Source organism: Erpetoichthys calabaricus, chromosome 9 (genome assembly GCF_900747795.2).
Source record: "Erpetoichthys calabaricus chromosome 9, fErpCal1.3, whole genome shotgun sequence".
NCBI lineage: Eukaryota > Metazoa > Chordata > Cladistia > Polypteriformes > Polypteridae > Erpetoichthys > Erpetoichthys calabaricus.
In genome coordinates this window covers 70976376-70998819 of record NC_041402.2, presented here as the reverse complement: position 1 = coordinate 70998819, position 22444 = coordinate 70976376, and the positions used below count along the sequence as shown (strand labels likewise).

The 22444-nt window shown below is 38.7% G+C and overlaps 1 protein-coding gene across 1 annotated transcript in view; it reads left to right on the top strand.

Annotated features, from left to right (window-relative positions):
• Window positions 1–21005, top strand: part of LOC114657804 (cyclic nucleotide-gated cation channel beta-1-like) — a 123980-nt gene extending 102975 nt beyond the window's left edge. The window contains exons 12-19 of the mRNA XM_028809709.2: window positions 970–1111; window positions 1195–1354; window positions 2331–2428; window positions 2519–2602; window positions 5233–5351; window positions 9513–9659; window positions 19408–19588; window positions 20145–21005. Of these exons, the coding sequence (XP_028665542.1) occupies window positions 970–1111; window positions 1195–1354; window positions 2331–2428; window positions 2519–2602; window positions 5233–5351; window positions 9513–9659; window positions 19408–19588; window positions 20145–20303 (1090 nt within the window). The 3' untranslated portion in view covers window positions 20304–21005. The remainder of the gene's footprint in view (window positions 1–969; window positions 1112–1194; window positions 1355–2330; window positions 2429–2518; window positions 2603–5232; window positions 5352–9512; window positions 9660–19407; window positions 19589–20144) is intronic.
• Window positions 21006–22444: the final 1439 nt, after the last annotated feature.

Here is a 22444-nt window from a genome sequence, read left to right as displayed (position 1 = left end):
CAGAAACATCTCAAGGATGATCAGGGGAAACAGGATGCACCTGAACTCAATTTCGAGCTTCACAGCAAAGGCTGTGAATACTTATGTACATGTGCTTTCTCAATTTTTTTATTTTTAACAAATTTGCAAAAACCTCAAGTAAACCTTTTACACAATGTCATTATTGGGTGTTGTGTGTAGAATTCTGAGGAAAAAAATGAATTTAATCCATTTTGGAATAAGGCTGTAACATAACAAAATGTGGAAAAAGTGATGCGTTGTGAATACTTTCTGGATGCACTGTATATCATTCAGTGGCCATCAATGCTTCTTAACCTGTGATTTTTATGTGGTTGGTGAATTAAAGATAATATACACTATGCAGTATTGAAAAAAGTCTGTCTTTTCTTGGAAGTTCTTTTTCACATACTTTAGAGTGGGTGATTGAAACAAAACAAGCTGCAGTAACACTTTTTGTTATAAACGGAAAAATTACATTACTTATTTATGAATGTTGAGAATATATGTACTCGGCAGAGAAGTTACAGCCTAATATGACATCTGCTTGCTAATAGAGAAAGTTGTTGTATTGGACATAAAATATAACATATTTATACTAAAATCCTCCAGTTATTTACAGTTTGTTAACAAAATCAGAAACAAAAAAAAAGCTAAATACCTGTAGACAGAAAAACACATAACATTGAAATACTCATTATAGTACTACCACAAACATAGTGCTCACCAGTTGACTTTTTCTAGAACCTTTATATAGAATTTCTAGGACCTTTAAAAGGTCAGTCCAGGCTGGTGTCATCTTCCACTTATAATAAATGTCATTGTGGCAAATGCCTATGCTGTTGAAGTGAAATTTTGTCAACATCTAAGATCACCGTGAGCTGATTATATGTAATTTTGACATTAAAAGATTGTTGATCATGCTGTGTTCATAGATTTGATTTGTGTGTTGTTTTTACTTTTGGGCTGCAGCTACATTCGTTGCTACTACTTCGCTGTGAAGACTCTGATCACAATTGGGGGGCTGCCTCATCCAGTGACATTGTTCGAAATCACTTTCCAGCTTCTGAACTACTTCAGTGGGGTCTTTGCTTTCTCTATAATGATAGGGCAGGTAGTCACCTCTCCTTTTTTTACGTGTATAGATCTGCTCCGATTTGTTTTTAAGATTAATTTTAAAATCATTTTAACTTGCAGATGAGGGATGTGGTTGGGGCTGCAACTGCTGGAAAAACATATTACAGAGCATACATGGACGGAACCATTAAGTATATGAACAATTATAAAATCTCCAAGGATGTTCAGAATCGCATTAAGACCTGGTATGAATACACATGGAAATCCCAGGGGATGCTGGGTAAGAAAACAATCAAATTTAAGGCTTTTTATTCAGGAGTAAAATGAATTATGATAATCAATGAACTGGTTAGGTCTACGAATTACTCTTTAAAGTGTACTTTTCACAGTGAGCGCTGGAAAAAATGTTTAACACACACTGTATAGTTAGATCTTGGTGAATGATCATATTCTATATCTGATAAATATTTTAATCTTCCATCTTGTACAGTAAAATGTCTAAGAAATATAATATCAGAATTGTTGCCTCTAAAATATTTTGTTTTTAAACTTTAAAAAAAATCTAACTATAAAGAAGTGCATTGAGAATGAGTGAATGTACCTTACAATGGACAAGGGCCTCATACGTGTTTGGTCCCTGAACAGCATTCTGTTTTTTCAGGATAGACTCTTAAATGACCCATGACCATGTAACAGGAAAAATGCAGATTCAGAAGATGAATGGATGAATATTTAAATAAGTTATCTTAATAAAGAAGTACAGTAGTAGAAATTTTATTTTACATTTAAGCTTGAGCAAGGTAGCTATGCTAGTGTTGGGAAATATAATACAAATGTGAAGGCAAAGGCCATAATAATTATATCATCATTTAATTTTCGAGGCTGCTGAATTTGGTTTTGATGCACTGATTGCCTGAGTCTGAGTCTGCCCTTGCTAAATCAGACACATCCAATAACCCTGGATTAGGCAGCAGCATTCCATTACAAGGCATATTCATGCACACATGCATAGTCACTCATACAGGGCCAATTTAAAGTCCCCATCAACCTAACACATGGGTCTTTGTGATGTAAGAAGTAACAAAAGTACCAGGGGAAAGATCCAACATGACGTGGGGAGAATGTGCAAACTCTACACAAACAGTGAACTGTTTGGATTTTAACGCCCATCTCTCTGAGCCATGATATAAAGCAATGCTGGCCCCTGTCACCCCATCCACAATCTGAGGCACTCATATAAAATGTTTCTTCTACAGATGAGCAAGAATTACTGGTGCAACTGCCAGACAAGATGAGACTAGACATTGCAGTGGATGTCAGTTACAGCATCGTCAGCAAGGTGCCACTCTTTCAGGTGGGGCTTCACCAACAGGCAATAACTTTTACTGCTTCTCAATCTGTGATGCAGCTCTTTACAACTTTTTTCTGTTCTGTTTTTGCTCAGGGATGTGACCTTCAAATGATTTATGACATGCTGAAGAAGCTAAGGTCGGTGGTGTATCTGCCAGGAGATTATGTCTGCAAGAAGGTACATTGACCTTGGCGCCACTGACTTGCATGGACTTAAACTTGTATCATTCATTTGTCATTGAGGTACCGATCACTGGGTTAACTTTTTCACTGTTAATTCATAATCACTCATTCTGAAGGAGTACAAATACATCAAAGATTAGGAAAGATTAAATATTTTAAGAGTGATGATGCAGTCGATCGTCACTATTACAGTACTGAAACCTCTTAATTTAATTCAGTTCAATTTATTCTCCTACTTCAATATAGCATTCCTGATGGCATCTTGTGCTGCACATATTTTCAAATATACATAATTTAAAAACAAAACTTAATTTTGTATTTTGCTGCATGTAAACACACAAAGACACATAGATATAACTATATGCTCTTGCAGGTAATTCATGCAAAGTATGAGTATATGAAGCTAAGAAACCAGCAGCACTAGAAATGAGACACACTTTTCACAGAATTCCCCTGTCCATGGCCACTAAATAAACCAGCACTTGTTTAGACACTCTGAAGAGTGCCGTCAAACAACAACTGTATCAAAAGCTTTGTTCAAATCTAAAAGCAATCTTTTTTGAAGTTTCCAGATCTGTTGATATTAAAATAGGCTTCTCTGTGTTATAAGTAATGAACAGTGAGTTTTACCACAAAATCTGTGTTTTTGCAATAAGATTTGTGTAAAAAAAAAAAAAAAAAAAAAAAAAAATGTTTTCTTAAAACCTTAACAAGGCATAGCAAATGTGAAAAAGTTACAATTTAAACTGAACATCTTTAATTAAATTCTAACAATTCTTGTGGACAAGACAAGAAATCAATTATCACATTTAAGGGATAGTGATAAATTCATGAATATCTTTTAGCATTGCGACAAAGTTTGGACATTATCTAATGCATGTAGCCAACTTTTACAAAAAGGCCACCATGGTGTCACATGGACATGCATCATGTGCTTAGCAACGACAGAACATCTTAGCTAACAAAAATTCTAAAATCGCTGTGGTAATTCAAATCTACAGTATAAGGAAATAAATGAAGAAAATAAGGGCAAAATGATGTCACAGAAGAAAAATGGTAACAATAATAAATTGTAAAAAAACGAATATTATTTGAGCTGTTCTGACAGAATGGCCGATTTGAAGAGATAAAAATAATTATATAACTTTCTCCACTAATGAATTTAATTTTTCTGCAGTGACATGTAAATAAAGCACTGAAATAGCAATTTCTACAGAATTAAACTCTTAGATTATCTTTTCCGTAGGACATTTTGGACAGTGCAGTAATGAAGGCAGAAGATAGATCAGTACCTAAACTGCCTGTGGATTCAGTAATACTAATATCAAATTCTTGAGTTCCAAGTCGACAGTGTCTATAACCTACTATTTATACAATAAGAGACTCATCCAGTGTTTTAACACCTTGAAATATTTAATTTGTAACACAGCTTGAGAAACAACTTTAGGCAAAGTTTTGACTATACAGTATATAAGTGAAATGTTTTATGGTACCATATAGTTTTGATTGCTCTGAGGGACATAATATCTAATTCCAGACTACAGTGATGGTGTACAGTACAGTTTTGAACATATGGAAAACTATTTGAGTGATAACTAAAACACATAAGAACAGAACCTTGCATGCCAAAATAATTTTCACCTGTATACAGTAGAATGCTGTGGTCAAGCGAGTCCAAATGCAACAGGATAATGATCATAGCATCCTCATAATTGAAGGATAGAATATTAGGGTTATTTAGTTGAAGTGACCAAGAGTGAAAGCCATACTGCAGCTATCAAGTAAGTTTAAGTGTTTAAGATAAAAAATTGTGAGGCTACTGCTTTTCCAAGTGCCTAAAAAGTAGTAAAAGGTAATTGTAAAATTTATAATTATGAAAATAAGTATTGTGGCACCCGGCTGGGGTTCCTACCCGGCCGGGACACCCGGGGAGACAGGAGGAGGGCTCATGCCTCCTCCAGACCATGAAGGGGTGACCGCCCTGGTTGTATTGTGGGCCACGGGCACAGGGCTTAGAAGCTCAACCCTGTAGGGGCCCGTGGCCACCGCCAGGGGGCGTCCCCGTGCCTGATGGACCCTGGTGTGGCGGAAGTGCTGGGGGGAAGAAGAGAGGGAACACCTGGAGTGCTTCCGGGGAGACAGCCGGCACTTCCGCCACACTGGGGAGTGTCGGGTGGAAGATTGCCGGTGCACACCTGGAGCACATCCGGGTATGAATAAAAGGGGCCGCCTCCCTTCATTCGAGGCTGGAGTCGGGTGGAAGCAGGACGAGGTTGGCGAAAGAGAGAAGGAGGCGGTCTGAAGAAGGCAAAGTGTGGTTGGCCTGGACTTTGGGGGAGATTGGGGTTTGTGTGGCACAAGACTTTGTAAATAATAGTGTAAATAAACGTGTGTTGGGTGACATGAGCATGTCTGCCTGTCTGTGTCCGGGGCTCGTTCCACACTATCATATCAGCTGTTTGATGTCAGGTGTTTGAATTCTGCAGTTTTCAGACTATAAGATAAGCAGGTCAATATCATTATAGTTTTTACTAAGAGTTCATTTGTTTTTTGATCCTCAAGTAGAAACAAAAATAACACTTAGTGCACATTGGTTACAATTAAATAATAATGAAAAAATTCCAGGGTGAGATTGGAAGAGCGATGTATATCATCAAGGACGGAGAAGTGCAAGTATTGGGTGGTCCAGATGGAAAGACGGTTTTGGTAACACTGCGAGCTGGATCTGTCTTTGGGGAAATCAGGTGGGTCAGCTCTTTTTCATGTGTAGTCTTTAGTGCATAATGATTTGATGATTGTCTTGACATCCTAAAATGAACGAATTTAGTGAACTAAGAAAACCGATTTAAAAGATGTGTCTTTTAAGAATATTATTCACTTCTTTTTTCAATTTCTAATTCAAATGATGTCCATTGCTTATTGACTAATCAGCCCAGATTTTTTCATTTAAAAACAATGACAGTTGCTGCCTGTATCCCTGCAATTGTCACTTTGTAGCTCTACATGTAAATGCTCATCAGTGAAGGAGGAAAGGCATTTTACTCAGATCTTCTCTATATACAAAATGATAAAACTTCTATCTCTCTCTCTCTGGCCAACAGAGGGTGATCCTGCTGTCCAAACCTCGACACAGACAGATGCAGACACAAGTCTTGCCACACAGCCTACCTTTATTATAGTGGGGAGGCACTTTTCTTTTGCTCCCCACAGCAGCACAGTTCACAAGCGTCAAAGCACAATGCAACACAGTCCCTTTTTCTTCCTTTTCCTTTCCTCATTCCGCCTCCACTCCTCTGGCAAGCTTCGTCCTCTTCCTCTCGACTCTGGCTCTTCGAGTGAAGTGAGATGGCTACTTTTATGCTGTTCCTGGGAGTGCACCAGGTGGTTCGTTAGCTGGATCTGGAATCACTCCCAGGTGTAGTGAAAGCCCAGTGTAGCAGGGGTCTGTAACCTCCACAGCTCCCCACTGGCGGCATCCACAGAACTCAACAGGGCTGCAGCAAACTCCCAGGATGCCCTGCGGGAATCCGAGATGCCACTGCAATTTCATTTCATTGTGTCCACCATATGTAACAATAATTTAGAGATAAACTGATTACACTACATTTTTTAATTAATGCATTCCTTGCACTATTGAATAAGTCATCACTACTTCCCACCTGCATATTGTCATTAAGTTCACAATACAATAAATATCAGTGCTTTTGGAAGTTAAAAAAACAAAGAGAAAATAAGAAAAGAAAAAAAAAAACACACCACATATTAACCGATAGGGCCAAGTCACAATTGAACAGAATGAAGTGTGATTATTTTTCTGCTGTTGTTCAGAGTGTGATAAGAAAAGGACGGTGCTTTTTTTTTGGTAGATCCACTTTATACCGAGGCAGAACTAATTGTAGTCTTTGATGCTAATGGGGAGTTGAGATTTTTAGCAGTTTTTAGCTTTGAATGCATCAACTATAAATCACCTTTGTAAAATTACAGAATACCTTAATTTGGTGATATCATGTCCTTTAATATGGAGTTCTGCTGCAGTCTCTTTCACACCAGCACCCCCAAGGATGGTATGAGTAGAATGTTCAACAGTAAGCAGCTGAAGTGAGCTAATAATATTAGCCCCTGCTAAAATATATATATATACAGTGGGTACGGAAAGTATTCAGACCCCCTTCAATTTTTCACTCTTTGTCATATTGCAGCCATTTGCTAAAATCATTTAAATTAATTTTTTCCCTCATTAATGTACACACAGCACCCCATATTGACAGACAAAAAAAGAATTTTTGAAATTGTTGCAGATTTATTAAAAAAGAAAAACTGAAATATCACATGGTCCTAAGTATTCAGACCCTTTGCTCAGTATTTAGTAGAAGCACCCTTTTGAGCTAATACAGCCATGAGTCTTCTTGGGAAAGATGCAACAAGTTTTTCACACCTGGATTTGGGGATCCTCTGCCATTCCTCCTTGCAGATCCTCTCCAGTTCTGTCAGGTTGGATGCTAAACGTTGGTGGACAGCCATTTTTAGGTCTCTCCAGAGATGCTCAATTGGGTTTAAGTCAGGGCTCTGGCTGGGCCATTCAAGAACAGTCACAGAGTTGTTGTGAAGCCACTCCTTCGTTATTTTAGCTGTGTGCTTAGGGTCATTGTCTTGTTGGAAGGTAAACCTTCGGCCCAGTCTGAGGTCCTTAGCACTCTGGAGAAGGTTTTTTGTCCAGGATATCCCTGTACTTGGCCGCATTCATCTTTCCCTCGATTGCAACCAGTCGTCCTGTCCCTGCAGCTGAAAAACACCCCCACAGCATGATGCTGCCACCGCCATGCTTCACTGTGGGGACTGTATTGGACAAGTGATGAGCAGTGCCTGGTTGTCTCCACACATACCGCTTAGAATTAAGGCCAAAAAGTTCTATCTTGGTCTCATCAGACCAGAGAATCTTATTTCTCACCATCTCAGAGTCCTTCAGGTGTCTTTTAGCAAACTCCATGCGGGAGTTGGCCTTAATTCTAAGCGGTATGTGTGGAGACAACCAGGCACTGCTCATCACTTGTCCAATACAGTCCCCACAGTGAAGCATGGCGGTGGCAGCATCATGCTGTGGGGGTGTTTTTCAGCTGCAGGGACAGGACGACTGGTTGCAATCGAGGGAAAGATGAATGCGGCCAAGTACAGGGATATCCTGGACAAAAACCTTCTCCAGAGTGCTAAGGACCTCAGACTGGGCCGAAGGTTTTCCTTCCAACAAGACAATGACCCTAAGCACACAGCTAAAATAACGAAGGAGTGGCTTCACAACAACTCTGTGAGTGTTCTTGAATGGCCCATCCAGAGCCCTGACTTAAACCCAATTGAGCATCTTTGGAGAGACCTAAAAATGGCTGTCCACCAACGTTTACCATCCAACCTGACAGAACTGGAGAGGATCTGCAAGGAGGAATGGCAGAGGATCCCCAAATCCAGGTGTGAAAAACTTGTTGCATCTTTCCCAAGAAGACTCATGGCTGTATTAGCTCAAAAGGGTGCTTCTACTAAATACTGAGCAAAGGGTCTGAATACTTAGGACCATGTGATATTTCAGTTTTTCTTTTTTAATAAATCTGCAACAATTTCAAAAATTCTTTTTTTTGTCTGTCAATATGGGGTGCTGTGTGTACATTAATGAGGAAAAAATTAATTTAAATGATTATAGCAAATGGCTGCAATATGACAAAGAGTGAAAAATTGAAGGGGGTCTGAATACTTTCCGTACCCACTGTACACATATATATATTGTATACAGAAAAGTACTCAGTTACACAGTACTTCAGATAAATCTGATTAACCAACGGTACTAACTAACTGATGTATTAAATTTCCACAGGTAGTTCAAGTTAAATGTAAATAAGTACAGTGGAACCTCGGTTTGCGAGTAAATTGGTTTACAAGTGTTTTGCAAGACAAGCTAAAATTTTTAATAAATTTTGACTTGATAAACAAGCGAGGTCTTGCAATACGAGTACTATGTATACGCTTTTTCTGCTGAACATCATGTGATCACAACTGAGCTGATGGTTCTTCTCTCTTTCTCTCACTGCATGATTGTGGGCAATCGTCTCCTATTCTCCGTCTGAGTCGGCATGCCTCACTCATATAGTCAACATCCGTACGAGCACATACTGTTTACTACAGCATTGTGACTGTGTGTGTGTGTGCTGTGACGTCCCCGTCTTGCACCCCAAAACCCGAAGCTGAGTCTCAATACTTTAGCAACACCAGCTTCATTCAGCTTGAAACAGCAACAGCGCAATTATTTATTGTAGCGGGATCTGCCACTCTCCTATACACAGACACAGCAGTCAGGCAGGGTCGTGGCCAAGTAATACTGTGCCCTGTGCATTTATAATGTTCCTTGTTCCTTGTATCACCCATCGACGGCAGGCGCTTATAGCATGTCTGCGATCTTTTCGGATTCGCTTTTACAGCAAACTGCTACAGTGCTGGGAGACTGTGATTGCTTTGGGACGCTCTTCCGCTTGTCGTCCCGTTCGGTGGAATCCCACAAGAGTTTAGAAACTCACTCACACCAGTCATGATTCTTTTCAAAGGTAAAGTGCAAGTTAATTTGTTTTATGTATTTTTACTTTATATTTTGTATTAATCATTTTTATATAAATAGTTTTGGGTTGTGGAACGAATCACCTGAGTTTCCATTATTTCTTATGGGGAAATTCACTTTGATATACGAGTGCTTTGGACTGCGAGCACGTTTCTGGAACGAATTATGCTCGCAAACCGAGGTTCCACTGTACTTGGAAACTGATCATTGCACCAGTACTGTGCAAAGTCTAGCATTACAATGAAACTTTTCAACTTCAAAGAAACATGTTACTAATTTATCTTTACTAAAACTCTGCAACCTGTTATAGCCTGCTTTCTGTTGGAGGTGGTAACAGAAGAACAGCGGATGTGGTGGCCCATGGATTTGCTAACCTCTTCATCTTAGACAAGAAAGATTTAAATGATATCCTAATCCACTATCCAGAGTCACAGAAGCTGCTGCGGAAGAAAGCCAAGTCAGTATATAATATTGTATTGTGTTTTGGTGGGATTGTATAACTGAGATCATAACATTTGTGTCTTCCCAGGGATGGATAAATTCTGATAATATTGGTGTTTTTCCAATTAGTCATTTAATTAAATACATTGCAAGAGTTAAGTGTTAAAATTATTAATGCAAATGTGTTAATTAGAATATTCTGGCATTCTTCAATGCAAAATAATCTATGTTTCCCAAATGAAAATAAACTTTCACAAATTCTTGTAGGTTAATTATGATTAGGACACATAAAATGACAAATTCTTTAAGTATACTTCTGACCTCCTATAAAGCCAATATTTTATGGAGAATTTTCATGGAAGCATGGCCATGAGTCTTTTGAAATATGTCTGTACAATGGACATATGATTTTTGTGAATTCATATTTGCAAAACTCACTTCAATTTGGATGGAGATTTCTACTAAATCAGTAATTTTTAAATCTGACCTGATATTTGTCAGTGTTTTTACTGTATTCCTTTTGCCATCAATCTTCACAAATCTTCCAGCTCCTGATGCAGTGATCCACAAGGTGCTGGCACCAGGATGCACTCTTAAAAATATTGGCTCTTTAATGGCACTATATATGTTTTTTTACTGGGTTGTGTGGCTCCTTATAGAACCATTGCTTGACCAAAAAATATTTCATTTTGGGAGGGTCTTTGCACATGTTACTGGTTCTATATGTTTTGAAAAACTTCCTAAAATGTAGAAAAAGTCCAATGTCTTTAATGTATAGTAGGCCACCTAGCAGAACACTAACAGATTAAGAGCACCTCTGTACGTATGCAGCAAAAGCCCTTTTGAAATCATAACCCATTGGTATTTCACACATCTGTTACCATATATTTATGTTTACTGTATGCAACCAGTTAAAGATTTAAATAAACAAAATTTCTTTCTGGAACTTTAATATGGATGGGTCTTTGGGAACTGTTGTGATGTGAGATTTTACATATAATTTGATGAATATTTTGTATGTCTTTATTTCATTTTTAGGCAAAGCAATGTAATTTAGTGTTACTTTGGTGAGAGGCATTCATGTTTGCCCCCCCCCCCCCTTTTATGGCTGAGCCTCTTTGAATTTTACGACAGAATTTGGGGGAAGATGTGCCTTAAACTGGTTTGGTTAGTGTTTCTTTGCTTAATTCATTTCTACCCCCGCAAGAAAGACTTAAAGACATATGGTCTTGGGGGTGGCAGGTATTAAGATGTTCTATTCCCCCATTGGTCTTAGGTATGGCTGTTTGGAATTGGCTTGTCTCAGAGGCCTTTAAGTACCATGATGTCCTATTGGCTCTCGGGGTTGTACAGAACATCTATAAATGTATGTGTTTAACCTCACAATCTCTCTCTTGCTAACCTGTAATGATGTAGAAGTATCTCTCTCTTACCAACCAACATCTGAAAGAAGCATCTCTCTTGCTAATCTGTGAAGACAATACAATGAAGAGCACAGCTCAGCAGCCATTTTGAACAGACATGTGGCTGAAAGCTGAGCACCAATGATGCCTTAACTAGAGACATTTAAGTAGCTAGAAGACTGTGTGCCACCTGAACTACATATCATCATTTAATCAGGTTGTATGGTTGCCAATATTCAAATATACTTTGCATTTTGTTATTATTTATGAATATTATCAATAATATGTTGTTTAAACTGTAACTTAACTTCTGCTTGTTTTTTTACTACATCTAATTGCCTGAGGTTATCGATATAGAAGGGAAGGTGGGGATAAGTTATATACAATAATACCTTATAAACAGTGGTAAGTCTGTGAGATTAGGCATTCTGACAAAGGCTACATATTAATAATACAATAGGGGAAAGTAGAGCAATATATATTACTCTACCAAGACAAAACAATTGGCGTAGTCGGCAGGATTTTGCGGTAACCATTGTTTTGCACCTTGTTAGACGAAACAATTGGCGTAGTCGGCAGGATTTTGGGGTAACCGTGTTTTGCACCCTGTTTGCAAAAACTGTTGATGTATGTGTGTGTTTATATATGTGAATTTTAGGGCATCCAGTGTACAAATGCGGTGGAAGTAAAACATTGTTTGGTTGCTGAATGGAATATAACCAACAAAGTGTAGAGACTTCATGTGTGTCACGAGGACACCTGCATGTTTGTTAGTGCTGGTCGTAGTGAGTCCCTAATTAAAGTGCTAGGGAGTGGTGAGAAATGCATGCGTCATTCATACGGCATTTAAGTGGTTAAAGTGCTAGGGAGTGATGGGACATGCATTTGTCATTCATACGGTACTTATTCATTTAGGATCTTAGTGTATGTACGTGTATGTTTGCTTACAGGGGCAAAAGTAGGCCAACCCATAACGAAGGTGGGAAATTGTATTAGAGTAAAATTGTAGACTCAAAAATGCCTAAATTCATATTAAAGTCAGCCATCTTCCAGTGGAGTGGCAGAAGTAAGCAGGCTAAAGCTAGGAAACCTGTAGTGCAGGTAGAGAAAGCAGAAGCTGAGATGAGCATGCCACAAAATGGAAAGGGGCTGGAAGGATTAAAAGCAGGAAAACAGAGATCAGGTATAAAGAAGACAGCTGCTGTTATAAGAGGTTTACTATCTTGTATTATTGGTAACAAGGAAGATCAGTATGAGGAAGAAAATAGCAAAGTGAATGAAAGTGAAAATGGAATGTTGTGTGAAAGTTTCGAAAGATGTAACAGTTGGTCTGATAATTGTGAAGTGCTAGCATGTAGAACACCCACTGCTGAAGTGGAAAGCACAGAAAGCAGGGGAAACAAGGAGAGAAAATCACCCATGGTGAAAGTTAGGGCAATAGTAATGGGATCTTACTGGAACCCTAAAACATGGGTGGGTGACTTACCTGAGACAGATGGGTGCTCAGATAAAGAGTGGGAATGTGAGTGTGAGGAAAATGAGATGCAGGAAAGGAAGGGAAAACAGCAAGGATGTTTTCTTCCATTATTATTTTCCACAGCACCACAATCTTCAGGTAATTCTGAGGTCTATCCAGTGTTTAAAGAACATGCTACACCGATAGATATTTCACAACTGTTAAGAAAGGTAACTAGTGCTGCACTGAAATTTGATTTAGGACAAAGAAATCAGATAGAAGGCAGAGAAGCTGGTGAGTGTGAATGGCAGTTGTTGACTAGAGGGCATGAAATGGATAATGGCATATTGGTACTGAGTGAAGAAAGTGTGGAATTAAAACAAAGAACAATGGAAATGAAAGGAATTCACGTGTTTGTGTGTGAAAGGTCTAAAAGTGCTAATGCAAGAATGGTTGAGTTGGAAAGAAACTGCACCAGTTTTGGATTTGGTTTGAATGAATCAGGACAAGCCAAAGAACAAAGGATGGTGGATGGTGCAGCAGGAAGGTTTACAAGCTCAGCCAGCAAGTCAGGAATGCACAGGGGTGTGAAAGTCCTAACAGCTGTGCTGGGACCAGCAGTAATTAAAAAACACACAATTAGGTTCAGTAATTCGAAACCTGACTGACCAGTTGTTTAAAAAGACAGCCTATGAAACTCCATGCAATAAAATGGGGAAAAGTGAGCTGGTTTTGAGTGAAGAACAAAGGTCAGTTTTAGGAGAGATGGTGGATCTGGCACTGGGATTTTGGAGAGGTTTTAGTCCACACTTTCAGATAGCAGTTACCATAAAATAAAAAAATAAAAAAGGACACACAGGCAATGAAAAAAAATGGAAGGGTAGCGCAGGAAGACAGGAAAGGGAAAATAGTTATTTCTGTTTCAATTTTCTGGCCTTTTGTAATAGTGCTACTTCTATTGTAAGGTTTTACGGACTTTGGGTTGGTGCAGGTAATAAATAGTGAAGGCAATTAGCAGAGTAAAATCCATGCAAGAGATTGGGTTACCACTAGCACATTGGAGCAGAGTGGCACTAGTGGCCAAGCTGTTCCAATGAATGCCTGGAAGCAAAGTTTGAGTTTTGGCACCAGGTTTAAACAACCAAAAAGATGAGATGGACAGAAATTCCTTTGTCACCTTCCATTTTGCAGACCTGCCTACATAGCAGAATGAAAAAAAGAAACTGGAAAAGACTATAAGCAAAGATTAAAGACAAAGACATGAAGAAGAACCGAAGAGACAGAAAAAGACACTTACTGGGGTTTAAGTGAGTAACAAGTCCACAAGTCACATAATAATAGGACTAGTCAGAATAGCTATAGTTTAAAAGGAAAGGTTTGTTCATTACTGCAGCAAATTTATATTCCAAGGGGTGGAAACTGAACAAACCAGTTAGGAATGCCAAAATAAGGGGATTAATTTTGGGTTCATACAGTATACATTCTGGGTGTTAATTAAGTAGGATAATTAAAATAATTAATACTATTATTAAGGAAAATGTATACTAAGAAAATTGTTGGACTTTTTAGGAAAGCAGGTGCAGCCGGTACATTTGCAAGTCATATGGGCTCCGATGTTTAGGTATAGTCTAATTGGGAAAATACGGAAGTCCTGCTGAGGTTGTCAGCTGTGGTACAAGCAGGGGACCAGTGGGCCAATTCTGAACTGAGGTGTTTAGCAGAACGAGTATGCATATGGTGAGCAAACAACTCTAGGGGTGGCCTACAGGGGGAATGATGAGTTACATACCTTTGATGTCTCATGGTGGTGATGCCAGCCTATACTGGTAAAGGCTGATGGCAGTCAAGAGTTGCACCATGGGTAGGAAAGCACAAGAGGCAACTAAATCAACCCCAAATGTGTGAAGAGGGGCCACAGATGTTGGTTTGTGAACAGTTTATGCAGTGGCGCATGTGCTCTCACTTGGGCAGAACTGGTTGTACTGGCACCTGTAGCATGTTACCTTTGAAATTTTGATGTTAATTGTACAGCTGCATATGCTTAAATGAATAGTTTGGGACAAGGGTCTAATTAGCAGTTAGACACAAAACCAGTAAAGAACAAAGGTCACTTTTAGGAATTCACACAACAGACTAAATTGCAGTGGGCTAGTTTAGTGGAAGGTGTGGACTTGTCTCATTTTGAACCACCAGATCTGATGACATATGAAGACTGCAGAAAGCTAAAGGAACAGTTGAAGCAAGCCGGAGCAGATACAAGTCATCAGAAGCACATCCAAGTTCTTCAGATTGTCTTTGAAATAAAGAAGATATGTAATGGACAAATGGTCACGGACAACTTTTAACACTGGGAGAGCAAATACTGCAAACCAAAGCACAAGTTATTCAACACACTCTTTAAACAATTAAGACTGTTTATAAAGACATTGTACAAAACATTCATCGGGGTGGAGTGTTGTGATGTGAGGTTTTACATATAACTTGATAAATGTTTTGTATGTCTTTTATTTCTAATTTGGGCAAAGCAATGTAATTTAGTGTTTAAGGGCCCCCCCCCCCCCTAGGAATGGGTCTGTTTGAATTTTACGACAGGATTTGGGGGATGTGTGTTTTAAACCTGTTTGGTAAGTGTTTCTTTGCTAAAGTCATTTCTACCCCCGCAAATGGGCTAAGGTGTACTTTAACATATGGTTTGGGAGCAGGTGTTAAGATGTTCTATTTCCCCCATTGGTCTGAAGTATGGCTGTTTGGAATTGGCTTGGTTCAGAAGCCTTTAAGTACTACGACGCCCTATTGGCTCTCGGGGTTGGACAGAACATCTATAAATGTATGTGTTTAACCTCAGTATCTCTCTCTTACTAACCAACATCTGAAAGAAGCATCTCTCTTGCTAACTTGATGATGAAGACCACACAATGAAGAGCACAGCTCAGCAGCCATTTTGAACAGACATGTGGCTGAAAGCTGAGCACCAATTATGCCTTAACTAGAGACATTTAAGTAACTAGAAGACTGTGTGCCGCCTGAACTACATATTACCATTTAATCAGGTTGTATGGTTGCCAATATTCAAAAGTACTTTGCATTTTGTTATTATTTATGAATATTATCAGTAATACATTATTTTATGTGTAACTTAACTTCTGCTTGTCTTTTTACTACATCTAATAGCCTGAGGTTATAGCTATAGAAGGGAAGGTGGGGATAAGTTATATACAATAATACCTTATAAACAGTGGTAAGTCTGTGAGATTAGGCATTCTAAGGCTACATATTAATAATACAATAGGGGAAAGTAGAGCAATATATATATTACTCTTCCAAGACAAAACAGGAACAAAAAATGGTTCCCATATGACACTGGTCTGAAGAATCACTCTGGCACCGTTATTTTTATGAGTGTGCTTCACATTGTGCAAAGTGGTGGCTCCAAGGCTAAGGACTTGTGCCGGCAATCGGAAGGTTGCCAGTTTTAAATTCCGTAAATGCCAGAAGGGACTGTACTCTATTCTGCCCATGAGCAAGGCCCTTAACCTGCAATTATTTTGTCCTTGATATGACATTAATCTGCATTAAGCTCTGAAATCAGGTCCTCCAACTTACAGGGTAAACGTGGGGGTTGGTGTTAGGATTGGCACTCCAGCCACTGCAAAAAAAAACACTTCCAGTGTGGTGCTTAGGTGTTACCTGCTGCACTTAAGGTCCTAATCCAGGTGGTTCATCATGTGGAGGGTGCAGCAACGCGCTATCAGCATGTGCTCCCAACCTTTCTTCACGTTAGGGATCGTTTTCTCCATATACTGTTCTGTGTTACGCTTGCATCAAACAATGAGCTCATTATTCAAGACAAAATGGTTAATTATGGTTTAATAATAGACTAAAGAATCTTTTTCCACATGGACAGTTTCTCACATGCCTTTGGTCTAACTTTAATTATAATTCAGTTTTGAGTTTTTTCACCACAGTAGCTTTTTTTCTTCTCAGTACTCAAATGTGGCACTTGGTGCCACAGCCCACCTGCCAAGTTGTTTTGGCTGCCTAAGGTAAAGTCATCCCTGATGGAGGATCACAGGAATTGTGGGGTAGAGAGGTCCTTTCATTGGATTGGCTGGCCCAGTGCTGTTTCAGCTGTGCAATGGCCATATGGGGGAGGCAGCTTGATGGCTGAGGTCTCCAGGACTCTAAACAAATCCAAATCATATTATGTGATATCATCTACTGTTAAATTCTGGTCCATACTTGTAAATTTTTTATTTTTATACTGTACTTGAGGGTTCTGTGTATTGTATTGTATTGACCCCCTTCTTTTTGACACCCACTGCACGCCCAACCTACCTGGAAAGGGGTCTCTTTTTGAACTGCCTTTCCCAAGGTTTCTTCCATTTTTTCCTTACAAGGTTTTTTTTGTGAGTTTTTCCTTGTTTTCTTAGAGAGTCATGGCTGGGGGGCTGTCAAGAGGCAGGGCTTGTTAAAGGCCATTGCGGCACTTCTTGTGTGATTTTGGGCTACAGTAATCCCTCGCCACTTCGCGGTTCACTTTTCGCGGATTCACGACTTCGCGGATTTTATATGTAAGCATATCTAAATATATAACGCGGATTTTTCGCTTCTTCGCGGGTTTCTGCGGACAATTAGTCTGTTTACATCTGATAGTTGCTTCCTCAGTTGGTTTGCCCAGTTGATTTCATACAAGAGATGCTATTGGCGGATGGCTGAGAAGCTACCCAATCAGAGCACGCAGTTAAATTCCTGTGTGCTGCTGATTGGCTCAGCGACGCAGTGCTGCATTAACCAGGAAGTCTCATCTCATCTCACTCATTCAGCATTAACGTGCTCTTTATACTGCATTCAGAGGATCATCACTTTCATCGTCATCATTTTTACTGCGCAGCATATTCATCACGTCATATACAGCTACGTGTACTTCGCTATACAGTAAGTGTAAACTTATCTACCGATTTCATATTGCTTAGCAGTTGTCCCTGTTATTAATAGAGTAAAGGGTGGGTTGTAAACAATACAGGGAGGGTTTAAAAACGTCCAAATACACGTTAAATAATTAAATAAATATGGTGTCCCTACTTCGCGGAAATTCAGTTATCGCGGTCGGCCTTGGAACCTATCTCCCGCAATAAGTGAGGGATTACTGTATACAAAAATAAATTGTATTGCACTGTATTGTTTTGGAGTCTCCCATGAAACTGATATTTGATTACAGCTTGAACAATTGAAATTACAGAAATACAGCTTCTCTAATCTCAAACAAAGATGAATGCAATTCCTTTAGACTTATCTTAAAAAATGTTTTTTGACTGCTGCACTGACTAGTGTCCATCTTTTGGAGAACATGTTATTTCTCACACATTTTTAGCCATGATGCAAATTCTATATTTATTTTTAACTGATTTTTCTATACTATGGTTAAGTTACAGTTAGGGGTTCAATGCTTTTGAGATTTTCTTGTACTCTTTCGTTAATTGATGATTTAAAATAGATTTATTCCATAATTGCTTTGAATGCTCCTATATTGTTATATTTATATACATTTAGCTAGAGGATGTATTCACCCAACTGCTTCCCATTGCTAGGGAGGTATTTCACCTAAACCCACATAAAACACCTTAATTGCCCAGAAAAATACTAACAAAGGGGCAAATTCTTACCTAAAGCATAATTTTTATGACTTATTTCTAGTCACTGTATAAGGATCTGCAGATTTTTTTCTCTCTATGCCATTATTGTATGTGTGAAAAATCAAAATGTATTTTTTACATTTTAAAGTTACAATTTTTATTGGAAAATTACACTGTTATGCTTCTGGGTGACTACATCCCTGAGACCTAATTACAACAATAACTTCTGGAGAAATAGACATATCTTTTACAAACAAGTTGCTTCGTGTTTTCCATGTTACAGACTCTATGTTTATAGTTCTTGGTCTTGTTTGGTCTAGTACTTATCCCTATATTCTTGAAAAAGAGTTTGACCTATGTCCAGTGATTACTGCTGCAGTGTAGAAATTGCTTAATTTAACTGCTGTTTTTGCAGTCTGCTCTCTTTAGTGATGGGGCCAGACCTATTTAAGTAGTTTTTGAGATGCATTTTATTTAAATGAACATGTTTGCACACAGTCTCTCAAAAACTTTAAAAGCTGTTCATTATCTTCACTTGTTTGCCTTAATAGAAGATATGCTGGGTGGTGGAGCTAAAGAAATGAACATACAAACACACATCTAGATCTGTAAAGGTTGACATGGACAAAGGCATTAAGCAATACCCTGTGTCAACCTATCTATGCAACTTGTTTACTTTATTTGACCTAATGTATTTAGCTTAAAATTAATTATTATTTAAGATGTTCATTTGATTCAATTTTCTGTTACTTGTTTACATAATATTATATAAGCTAGTATACTTGATTCTAAGTTATTGTACAGTACAATAGATTTTATTGTATTTTAAAATCTTCTGTTAAGTGAGTTCCTGCTGTATTACTAAAGTGTCATTTACATGGAAGTATTATATGGACCATTCCATACTTATTTTTATATAAGGTTTACTTAATCTCCCTAGGTTTACAGTGTTTTCCTGCATAAATGACTGTCTCTTTACATTTTCCAAAGAAATGCTGATGACTCCAAATTAGTCTCAACTGAGTGAATGTGTGTGTATGAGGGTGTCCTTCAGACAGACTGGCATTCTGTCTACAGTTGATCCTGGCCTTGTGTCCATTGTAGCCAGCATAGGCTTTGACCTTTCCATGAATGTAGCCAGGAGTTTCCATGAGTCAAATATAATGTACTATTATGTGCGGAATTCTTCTTTAAAAATACACTTTAAGAAAAATGTTATTCACATGATCTCATTAATTCACTGAATATTTTATCTTTTTTTTTTTATTTTAGAAAAATGCTCAACAAAAACCAGAAAACTAAAGAGGCAGCAGAAAGGGCAAAACATGTGATTCGTCCTAGAGCTGAAACCCCCAAACTTCTCCAAGTGGCTGTAGCAGCTAGTAAACAGTCTGGAATTGAAGGATCCCTCACAAGAATTCAGCCACGACTGCAGAAGTCCAGCTCCTTAGAGGTAATTGGCCTTTATCCTAGAACTTGATCAGATTGGACTATCATGTAATGACACTGGCATTCAGTCATTCTGAATATTGAGTTCCATTAGAATTGCATACAAAAGTATGAAAACATAATGCCACTTGCCTCCATGACACAATGCACAATGTAAATCCTGTCATAGATTATATGACCCAGATTGTATGTCTAATCATGTGATGGCTATTATTTCTTTTTTTTTAAATGCCTACTTGACTCCTGTACTCTTTCCCATAACCAGCATGACAAGTATGAGACATTCTAGCACAACCTATAAAGTCCACTCCAGACCCTTCCTGAGCCATTGTTCCTTGGTTGGAATAAAACAATGCTTCATTTCTAATAATTACAATCCTTCAGTCCTGAACAAATTCAACAATCCTCTATGCTGTACTGATATTAACAGTTTGGACAAATAAATCATGGAACTGCAACTCATGAAACTACTTAACAGAGTGTATTTTTCTTTCTTGCACTAAGATAAAGCATTACTTACAAAACAATTACTACATTGTATTATTTTATTTTATCCTCAGCCATCCACTTCCCTAAAGCAAACACCCTCTCCACAAGGAATGGCAGAAGATGACAACCAGGATGCAGTATCTGTGTCCTCAGACAGCTCCACGTTAAATTCTACCAGAGGGAAAAACCTGTCTGTAGAAGTGTCTGCAGAGGAAAAAGAGACATCCTAAAAATAAGCAATGAAATCTGAGGAATGCATGAAAGAGATTCCTTTTGGGCAGCACTTTGTGGTTCTTGAATTTCCAGCTGTCGCGAAAAGAGGAGTATCTTCAATAATCTAGTAATCTATGCTAGTTTAAAACACTATGGCAGTGTAACTACAGATATTGTATATCAGAAACATCAGCTGAATAGAGCTTTAAAGTGCACAGGTGATCAGCTAAACTAAAGGTTACATGTAGACTGGCAGCTTTGTTTTACTATTTAAAGTTATTATGATACATGATATCATTTTTTACTATAAGAAAATCACATTTCTGTCTTACTTTTATGGCAGTTCATTTTGGCTGCTTTTTCTCTTTTTCCTTAAAAGGAAATAGAAAGTGAATGTTATTAAGCAATACTAATATTAGTGTTGTCACTGGCTACTTAATTACAAGGCACACTAGTTGGCCTGAAGCCACTGAAAGTTACAGAAAGCAAAAAAACTCCTTTACACTGGGCACAATATGTCTGTAGAATTCTGACATGATATATTATTGACCTTTATCTAATCAGTCTAATCTAATCTAATCTCCATTGTTCACTGATTCTGGAAATGTGTGTACTGTAAAATATAAAAGACTTTTTTGAATGTTCAAATGTTATATACTGTTCCTATAAATAAAATTCATTACTGCTCTTATAAATAAAATTCAATAGATATTTCTTAACAGTGCTTTATATTATTATATTGTACTTTCAAAATATTCAAGTTTAATAGTATACCAGGTACTGTTGTTGCGTCTTCTACTGCTATCATTACCTGTCCAAATTAACACTGACAGAAACAACCTTTTTCTTCTTGCAAAGTTATTTTAAGTTGGTTCTGAATAAAGATGGATTAGAAAAGAATAACATTTTTTCTGTTTTCACCTTCTATTGGAACCTGTCCAAAAGAAATGCAAAAAACATAGTAGTACATGCATCAAACATATTCTTAACAGCCAAAAATAAACTCGTAAAAACAGTATCTGCTCATAATTTGAGAGGTTTAAAAGCACTTTAATATCTGTATATATAATTCACTAAGGCACGCAAGACACCATGGAGCACACAAGACAGAGCCCCGCCCACCAACTCTAAGACCATGGGATACGACGACAACTCACAGAGCCATGCCCACCAACTCTAAGAATTCACTAAGTCCATGGCAAGCAAGACGCACGCAAGACAGAGCCACGTCCGCCAACTCACAGAGCCCCGCCCACCAACAATTCGAGCGAGAGTGAAAGCATTTGCCAAGAATGTTTTCATTAATCAAGAACGAAAGTCAGAGGTTCGAAGACGATCACATACCGTCGTAGTTCCGACCATAAACGATGCCGAGTGGTGATCCGGCGGCGTTATTCCAATGACCCGCCGGGCAGCCAACTGGGTAACCAAAGTCCTTGGGTTCCGCGGGGAGTATGATTGCAAAGCTGAAACTTAAAGGAATTGATGGAAGGGCACCACCAGGTGTGGAGCCTTTCGCTTAATTTGACACAACACGGGAAACTTCACCTGGCCCAGACACGGAGAGGATTAACAGATTAATAGCTCTTTCTCAATTCTGTGGGTGGTGGTGCATGGCCGTTCTTAGTTGATGGAGCGATTTGTCTGGTTAATTCCGATAACGAACGAGACTCCCTCCTGCTAAATAGTTACGCGACCCCCAAGCGGTCAGCGTCCAACTTCTTAGAGGGTCAAGTAGCTTTCAGCCACGTGACATTGAGCATTAACAGGTCTGTGATGCCCTTAGATGTCCGGTGCTGCACGTGCACTACACTGAATGGATCAACGTGTGTCTCCCCGGCACCGAGAGGCATGGGTAAGCCGTTGAACCCCATTCGTGATGGAGACCGGGGCTTGTAATTGTTCCCCACGAACGAGGAATTCCCAGTAAGTGCAGGTCATATGCTCGCACTGATTAAGTCCCTGCCCTTTGTACACACTCCCCGTCGCTACTACCATGGTCAGGTGACTTGGTGGATTATATATAGAAAAGCAGCCGGAATCACAAAGAACAATGAAAAGTCAACGCGATTCACAGGTGCATGTGGACTGTACACAGATGAAAGCGACTCAGGTGAGGAGTTGGGGGCGGGCACATGAGCAGGCACTGTGTACTGAA